Raw genomic sequence first — 9,261 nt, forward strand, 5'->3', positions numbered from 1 at the left:
CGAGACCACGCCGGGTCCCGTGCTAGTCAGGATGTTGGAGGTTGTGCCTTCAAAGGAAAGCGAGGGAGGGGACAAGGAAGCTACAGCCTCCTCGAAGGAGGTTGTCCGGAAGGGAGGAATCGAAAATTCCTCTCCTCAGGGGAAGAAGAGGACCGCCTCTGAAGACCCGGAGACCATGGCCTCAAAGCGGGGGAAGAAATCTTCGCCAGAGGGTCCTGTGCTGGGGGATACTTTGGCCGAATTATGCCCTCAAGGGGATCAGCCCTCCACCGAGCCGTAAGTAGAGATGAGTTTTCTTTTTAAGAAACGAGAGGAATCCTTGCTTTATATCTGAGAAAAGTAATCGAAAATTTACCTTGTAGATCGGACCTTAGCCCTTCTCAGCAGAGCTCGTCTTCAGGGGATCTTCTTCCGGAGATAATGGAGAGCAGAACGCCTCCCCCTGCCGTACCACCTTGCGAGGCGGGCGACCCTGAGGTATCGTCGCGGAGGGTTTCTCCGAATCCGGCAGGGCCGGAAGGTAGTCATATGGCCCCCCAAAGCCCTCCGCGTCTGGCCTTCGAAAGGGGCCATCGGACGAGTCCGGTGCCGTCTGTTGCGTGGTCGGAGGGGCTGAAGGATTTGCTAGGGCGAGCATCTATCTCAGAGGAGCACCGTGCATTGATGGGTACGGTGATTGAGAGGATTTCATCCGCGGAGAGCGGATTGCACGAGGCCGTCAGAAGTTTGCTGACAGGTTTTGAGGTACGCGAAATAATGTACCCTTTTTGGACAGTTGCGCATAAATAAGATGCGCCCTGTGTAGATAGTAGCCCCTGAGACTCTATGCATTGTCAAAAGTGACGGCGCGCAGAGGATCATAATCTGAGGTCTAATGTGCCGCCTTCATACGTAGGTGGCGAAGTGTCCGGTGTCAAACGGACTAATGAATTTGCCGAGCTAAAGCGGCAACTTGACGTGGCAGGTGCCGACATCGCGCTTGTCAACAAGCGGCTTGACGAGGCCCAAGGTATGTAATTCCTCCTGCGGCACCTGGTAAGAGGAGCTTTATGCCAGTATCTTACAATGTGTGCGCTTGATGCAGATGGTGCTGCTGCCATGGAGAATCTTCGGGCGGAACTTGCCCGAGCCAAGGAGCAATCCAGGAAAAGTGATGCGGCTGCCGGAAAGGCAATTGAAGAGCTGAAAGCCGAACAGGCTGCTCACTGCCAAAGCAAGAAGGAAATGTCCAAGATGGCCGTGAAGCTGAACAACGCTGCTGACCATTGCAAGCTTCTTGAAAAAGAAGATCGGGCGGAACAGACGGACCTGGAGAAGGCCGTTTCCGATGCCAAGGATGCTCGCTCTGCAATGAGAGCTATGAAGGAGGAGCTGCGTCAGACCGGAGAAATCGCGGCTGGAAAGCCCTTTATGCTGCGGAGGAAGTTATGTGATCCTAAACATGCTCCGTTAGACCGGATGTGGAGTACAGCGGACACCTATCTGGATTTGGCAGCGAGTGTTGCGGATGCGGCCGAACACTTCCGAGATCAAGAAGATCGTGAAGTGGAAAAGCTCTTTTGGTCGCAGTTCCACAATCCGGAGCGTCCACTGTCATTAGCCGATCGTTTGGCCGAGCTAAATAGGTTGTCCGGACTCGCCATGAAGTATGTCATGAGTCATCTGTGGCCAGAGAGGCCAGAGCCGAAAAGTAGGGCAATCGGGTTCGATCGGTAGGGGCGCGGAGGGCTCGGAGTTTGGAGAGGAGTCCGGCTCCTTGGAGTCACGTGCTTCGCAAAGACTAGGGCTGGTGTTCGGCTCGATCGCCGTAGAGATTGCAGCCCCCGAGGCGGTGTCCAACCACCCATCCTCGATTAGCGCAGTTGGCTCCGAATTAAGGGTCGGAGCTGATGCGGGTGCGGCCTCCAGGGCACTGTTCGGCGGCAGAGCTAGATCATGCCCATCGTGACAGTGCGGCGCGCTCGGCGGCGGCTCGAATCCGTCGAAGATCAAGTCTCCGCGGAGGTCCGCTGTGTAGTTTAAACTTCCAAATCTGACCTGACGGCCAGGGGCATAGCTTTCGATCTGCTCCAGATGGCCAAGCGAATTGGCCCGCAGAGCAAAGCCTCCAAATACGAAGATCTGTCCGAGGAGAAAAGTCTCACCCTGGATCGCATCGTCGTTGATGATCGGAGGGGCCATCGGGCCTAATAGTGACGACACAGAGGAACTCTCAATGAAAGCACCAATGTCGGTGTTAAGACCGGCGGATCTCGGGTAGGGGTCCCGAACTGTGCGTCTAGGCGGATGGTAACAGGAGGCAGGGGACACGATGTTTTACCCAGGTTCGGGCCCTCTTGATGGAGGTAAAACCCTACGTCCTGCTTGATTAATATTGATGATATGGGTAGTACAAGAGTAGATCTACCACGAGATCAGAGAGGCTAAACCCTAGAAGCTAGCCTATGGTATGATTGTTGTTCGTCCTACGGACTAAAACCCTCCGGTTTATATAGACACCGGTGAGGGCTAGGGTTACACAGAGTCGGTTACAATGGTAGGAGATCTACATATCCGTATCGCCAAGCTTGCCTTCCACTCCAAGGAAAGTCCCTTTCGGACACGGGACGAAGTCTTCGATCTTGTATCTTCATAGTCCAGGAGTCCGGCCGAAGGTATAGTCCGGCTATCCGGAAACCCCCTAATCCAGGACTCCCTCAGACGTCCTCTACTTTGTTGTTGCAACTTTTATGTGGCTGCTACGGGCTTAGCAAGAACCGTTCTTACCTACGCATCAAAAACCATAACGCGGTATAGTGATTGCTTTTTGATCTTCAGAAAGAACCCTGTTCATTGAATTTGATTCAACTAAAGTTGGAGAAACAGACACCGACTAGCCACCTGTGTGCGAAACACGTCGGTAGAACCAGTCTCGCGTAAGTGTACGCTAATGTCAGTCTGAGCTGCTTCATCCAACAATACCGCTGAATCAAGAATCAACTAGTGACAGCAAGCAATATGTATATACTCACACCCACAACTATTTTGTGTTCTACTCGTGCATATAACATCTATGCATAGACCTGGCTCGGATGCCACTGTTGGGGAACATAGTATTTAAAAAAATCCTACGATCACACAAGATCTATCTAGGAGATGCATAGAAATGAGAAGGGGAGAGTATGTCTACGAACCCTCGTAGACCGAAAGCAGAAGCGTTATGAAACGAGGTTGATGTAGTCGAACGTCTTCGCGATCCAACCGATCAAGTACCGAATGCACGACACCTCCACAATCTGCACACGTTCAGCTCGGTGACGTCCCTCGTACTCTTGATCCAGTTGAGGCCGAGGGAGAGTTTCGTCAGCACAATGGCGTGATGACGGTGATGATGAAGTTACTGACGCAGGGCTTCGCCTAAGCACTACAACGATATGACCGAGGTGGAACTCTATGGAGGGGGCACCGCACACGGCTAAACAATCAACTTGTGTGTCTATGGGGTGCCCCCTTCCCCGTATATAAAGGTGTGGAGGAGGGGGCGAGCCGGCCACCTTGGGCGCGCCCTCAAGGGGGGAATCCTACTCCTACTAGGAGTAGGTTCCCCCCCTTTCCTAGTCCTACTAGGAGGGGGAAGGAAGGGAGAGAGGGGAGGAAGGAAAGGGGGGCTGGCCCCCCTCCCAATTCGGAATGGGCTTGGGGGCGCCCCTCCTCTTGGCCTTCTCCTCTCAATTCCACTAAAGCCCATGTAGGCCCATTAAGCCCCGGGGGGTTCCGGTAACCTCCCGGTACTCCGGTAAATGCCCGAACTCATCAAACCATTCCAGTGTCCAAACATAACCTTCCAATATATCAATCTTCATGTCTCGACAATTTCGAGACTCCTCGTCATGTCGTGATCACATCCGGGACTCCGAACTACCTTCGGTACATCAAAACACATAAAATCATAATACCGATCGTCATCGAACGTTAAGCATGCAGACCCTACGGGTTCGAGAACTATGTAGACATGACCGAGACTCACTTCCGGTCAATAACCAATAATGGAACCTGGATGCTCATGTTGGTTCCTACATATTCTACGAAGATCTTTATCGGTCAAACCGCATAACAACATATGTTGTTCCCTTTGTCAACGGTATGTTACTTGCCCAAGATCCAGTCGTCGGTATCTCAATACCTAGTTCAATCTCGTTACTGGCAAGTCTCTTTACTCGTTCTGTAATGCATCATCCCGCAACTAACTCATTAGTCACATTGATTGCAAGGCTTATAGTGATGTGCATTATCGAGAGGGCCCAGAGATACCTCTCCGATACACGGAGTGACAAATCCTAATCTCGATCTATGACAACTCAACAAACACCATCGGAGACACCTGTAGAGCATCTTTATACTCACCCAGTTACGTTGTAACGTTTGATAGCACACTAAGTGTTCCTCCGGCATTCGGGAGTTTCATAAGATCGTAGTCATAGGAACATGTATAAGTTATGGAGAAAGCAATAGCAATAAACTAGACGATCATAGTGCTAAGCTAACGGATGGGTCAAGTCAATCACATCATTCTCTAATGATGTGATCCCTTTCATCAAATGACAACTTTTGTCCATGGCTAGGAAACTTAACCATCTTTGATTAACGAGCTAGTCAAGTAGAGGCATACTGGTGACACTCATTTTGTCTATGTATTCACACATGTACTAAGTTTCCGGTTAATACAATTCTAGCATGAATAATAAACATTTATCATGATATAAGGAAATATAAATAACAACTTTATTATTGCCTCTAGGGCATATTTCCTTCACGCCCCCAAGGGCCCTAGGCGCCTAGGGTTGGAATCCCTAGGGGGATGGGGCGCCTCCTACCTTGCTTGGGGGGCAAGCCTCCCCCCTTGGCCGCCGCCCCCTCCCCTCTAGATGCATCTACGGGGGCCGGCTGCCTCTCCCCTTCACCCTATAAATAGAGGGGGGTGGGATGGCTGCCGCACCCCTTCCCTAGCGCAGCCCCTCCCTCCTCCAACACCTCCTCCTCCGTAGTGCTTAGCGAAGCTATGCAGGAGAACCACGAGCTCCACCACCACCACGTCGTTGTGCTACCGGAGTTCTCCCTCAACGTATCCTCTCCCCTTGCTAGATCAAGAAGGAGGAGACGTCCCCGGGCTGTACATCTGTTGAACACAGAAGCGCCGTCTGTTCAGCGCTTGATCGGATCTTCCGCGATTTGAATCGCCGCGAGTACGACTCCATCAATCGCGTTCTTGTAACGCTTCCGCTTAGTGATCTTCAAGGGTATGAAGATGCACTCCCTCTCTCTCTCTCTCTCTCTCTCTCTCGTTGCTAGCATCTCCTAGATTAATCTTGGTGACACGTAGGAAAATTTTGAATTATTACTATGTTCCCCGATAGCTTCGTCTTGCACGGAGCTTTCAATGGAGATGTCAAGTCATGCCTGGCCGACAGGTGCTACATTGTGTCATGCCTGGTCGGCAGGTGCTACACATGACAGATCTTCCAGAATCTTCGCGTCTGGACGGACGAGCGTGGGACGATGGACGGACTGACAAGGATGATGCAGATCTCTCTCCTGAAGATGGGTTAGCGGTTCGATGATGATGAAGGCGTCTAAAACGTGTGCATGCGGTGTATGGTTTAGGTCTGCTGCACCGGATGTGGGTTTCGATATGTTATGTGGATGGATCAGCGATGACACCGATTTTAGATATGAAGAGTGAGAGCACTCCACATTATCGAGTTTTGTAGGTGTGATTGGTGGCTTTGAGTGGCTTGATGTATGTTCTTGTTTTTTTTTGCGGGGAAAAGGAGTTTATTTATTAGTCATTTGGGCAGTCTTCTGTACATAGGATGGGAACATCTCCCGGCCCGGAGGCAAGCCACACCACAGTGCGCTCCTCTACTCTACCAAAGTTTGCCAGGTAATGGCTCACTACATTTCGTTCGCGAGCTACAAGGCGTAGCTTGAACTCCCTCTCTTTCATAAGCCTTCTAGCTTCAGCAACCAGCATAGAATATCTTGACCTGTCAATACCTGATGCCATAAGCATGTTAAAACCCACTAAGAAATCAGTCTCCACTTCAATTGGACGTTGGGTCCATTGGCATGCTAGGGATAAGCCCTCCATGCACGCGTACAACTCAGCTTCAAGGGGTTCCACGCAAGTGTATAGGACCCGACATGATGATAGGATTATCTTTCCTTTTGCATCCCGAACTATCATCCCAGCGCCCGCCATACTTGTCTTCTCGCAAAAAGAGCCGTCCACGTTTAGCTTTAGCCATCCATCTGGTGGAGGCGTCCAATTCCCTGGCGACTTGGCATCAACAAGGGCATGTGATAGTGGACTGGGAAGCGGTACAGGGTGCATTACTTGCTTGCCCTTAACCGGATCAGCTTGTGGGTTGCAGTGTAAACTTATCAGGGACTCCGCGTACGACAGAAGAAAACGTCTCGACGCGTCAATGGAAGGCGCCGGCTTCGCATGCGTCAGCTCGTTCCTCACGTACCAACAACGCCATAGGGTCATCATGAGCTTCATGCGATCAAACTCCGGCAAGTCACAAAGATGTTGCATGAGCCATTCCTTGCTTGTCCGCCGGATAGCCGACACATCCGGGAGACTCCAGTGCTCGGCCATAGCCTGCCAAAGTGCCACTGCCAACGGGCATCTGCAAAAGGCATGTTTTTGTTAGATCTATGTTGAACGATAAATAAAGATGGTCATATGCATCAATTGATGCAGAGGTTGGGGTCTTAATCTTCTTTTCCAAAAAGAAATTAGAAGTGATTACGAGTATGTGTGGGGAGGGACCATCACCAGCGAGGAGGAACTGTGACACGGGTAGGTCATGGATTAGGCGGCAAGGGTGTTGGGATTGTGCATGCACCAAGTGTAGATAAGACAGGGGTGGCGTTCACCATCATTGCGAGTCCCACGGAATAATAAGTCAGTACTCAATACAGGGTTGGGCTCGACAAACGGAGTGCTAAAGTATGATAACAAGCTCATTGCCATGTGATTGATCACGTTCTTTATGCATAGATGAAAAAAACTTGATCACCGTCCGCAATGGTGGTGAACAGAAGTGGAGACATGGATGGCTCTTCTTTCACCATGCAATGGTGGTGAATAGAACAATCTGTAGTTGGATGGTTATAGGGATGGTGGTATTCTCAGCCCACCAAGTTTCAAATTTTGTTGCTTGTATTAATTGCTGCATTTATTTCAGGATTTTCGGCGATGCACATGCAGTGGGAGGAGACGTCCCCGTCGATGACGAAGTGCCTACGGTGACTTCGTAAATTTTAAGATGATATGCTGGCTCAATCTTTCGGAGGTGCTCGTAGAGGTAGGGTGTGCGTGTGTGTTCATAGAGGTGAGTGTATGCGCGTGTATATAAGCACTTGCGTCTGTACTGTGTTCAAAAAAAAGTGAAGACATGGATGGCTTTTCTTCCACCGTTAATCAGGTTATGGAAGACACTGATGAAGCAAACCATTGATTTGACACACTTTTTCACCTGTACCGTTCCTAGTTTTTGTTGTGTTTTTATTTATCTTGTTATACTCCTTTCGTTCTCAAATATAAGTTTTTTAAAGATTTCAACAACTGACGACTACATACGGAGCAAAATGAGTGAATCTACACTTTAAAATATGTCTACATATATTCGTATATTATAGTTTATTTGAAATGTCTAAAAAAACTTATATTTAGGAACGGACGGAGTATCTTCTAAGATGGGGGCTTGGCTGAGACTTAACTATTTTCCATCAAGATGAGAATTAGCAAAATTGTTTCTAATTTATTTGACGCTGGCAATTAAACCGTTAAATCCATCCTGCTACGATGCCGGCGATGGTCAACTCGCAGGGCCGGTGGCCATGGCAGCTCGAATGGGTACGCGGCACCGGCATACCGGTTCCTCTCATGCGCCCGATCCACCTCCAGCGTCTCGAGGTCGACGGAGAAAATCCAGGTCTCCTCCTGCGGCGTCACGAGGACATGCTTTGTAGTCATCGCAGCAATCTTTGCTGATCGCTGGAAATACGTCTCCTCGCGCCCCGGCAGCCCGCGGGTCGCCTCCGGCAGCCTCACGAGTTTCTCCACCACCCACTCGCTACTGCTGTCGAGCTGCCGAAACACCGTGAGGTCATTGTTGGCCATCACGCGTACAACGCGCACCGCGCCGTCGTCGCCGCCGATGACCCGGAAGGCTGAAGATTCCTCCGGTGTCCCCACGACGGTACACGGGAACGTGATGAGCGAGAACTGGATGGTGGCATCATCGAGAGCCAGCACGGCGCCCTCGCGCTCCATCCGCCAGAAGAGTGACGAACGCGCTCGCCCTGCGAAGCTGATCAAATTGTACTCTGGGATGGAGACGTCGCCGCCGGCCGCGGTCTCCTGCCGCCAGCCGCCGTCGCGGCCAGAGGAGGACACGCATGCACGGGGAGCGCCACGGTTATTCCCGAAAACATGGCTTTCGTAGACCACGGCGACCACCCGAAAGTTGGACATGCCGATGAAGCTACCACCTGCAGTCTCGCCGGCGGCATCGCCGTCGAGCAGGAACAGACCGAGACACGGGTCGGACCACATCTCCTCCCAGTAGAGGATCCCCTGGCACCTCCGCGTGAGCGGGTCGCAGACGACCATGTCGGGGAACTGGAGATACCCGGCGTCCCCGTCCCACATTCTACCCATCCGGTAGTAGACAACGTCCCTCCTGTAGAGCAGAAGGAGGCCACCGCGGCTGTCGGCGAGCTCCCAGGGCAGCGAGCCGTCGGGGACGGCCGGGAGGAAGTCGAGGGAGAAGTGGCGCCTGTTGAGGCCGTCGGCCGCTGAGGGGTCCGGCACGAAGACCGGGCCGCTGTTCCCGTCGTCGACGTGGTAGTGGCCGGGGACGTGGGCCGCGCGGAGGGAGCGGCCGAACCGGGCCAGGAACGCGGCGCCGTCCGTGAAGACGACGCGGCGCCAGCGCTTGCACGTGGACGCGGCGCGGAGGAGGGCGAGGGGCGTGCCCACGCGCAGGAGCACGAGCTCGAGGAGGTGGTCGGGGATGTGGTGCACGCTGGTTGGACCGGACGGGGCCGGCTCGTCCCTCGACGGCGGCGCTCTCTTCTTGCGCCGGCGGTTACAGCAGCGACGTGGTGATCCCTTGGTCGCCATAGACACGAGCGTGAACTTGTTGTTTCCTCGTTAAAACACCAGTGGAGTGGAGTGGGTCTCTTATATGAGCTGATTGAGTGAGTGAC

The 9,261-nt window shown here is 52.2% G+C and overlaps 1 protein-coding gene across 1 annotated transcript; it reads right to left on the bottom strand.

The window, feature by feature from the left end:
* Positions 1–7,549: 7,549 nt before the first annotated feature.
* On the bottom strand, positions 7,550–9,198 carry LOC125539022 (uncharacterized). Its single transcript, XM_048702380.2, has one exon. The coding sequence runs from the start codon at positions 9,173–9,175 to the stop codon at positions 7,826–7,828; it is 1,350 nt and encodes a 449-aa protein (XP_048558337.1). The 5' UTR covers positions 9,176–9,198; the 3' UTR covers positions 7,550–7,825.
* Between the last annotated feature and the right edge of the window lie 63 nt (positions 9,199–9,261).

The sequence above is a fragment of the Triticum urartu genome, chromosome 1A, assembly GCF_056163025.1.
Source record: "Triticum urartu cultivar PI428250 chromosome 1A, HENAU_Tu73, whole genome shotgun sequence".
NCBI classification, from domain to species: domain Eukaryota; kingdom Viridiplantae; phylum Streptophyta; class Magnoliopsida; order Poales; family Poaceae; genus Triticum; species Triticum urartu.

Coding starts and splice junctions, on each gene's coding strand:
- LOC125539022 (XM_048702380.2), bottom strand. CDS start 9,175: ATGGCGACCAAGGGATCACCACGTCGCTGCTGTAACCGCCGGCGCAAG.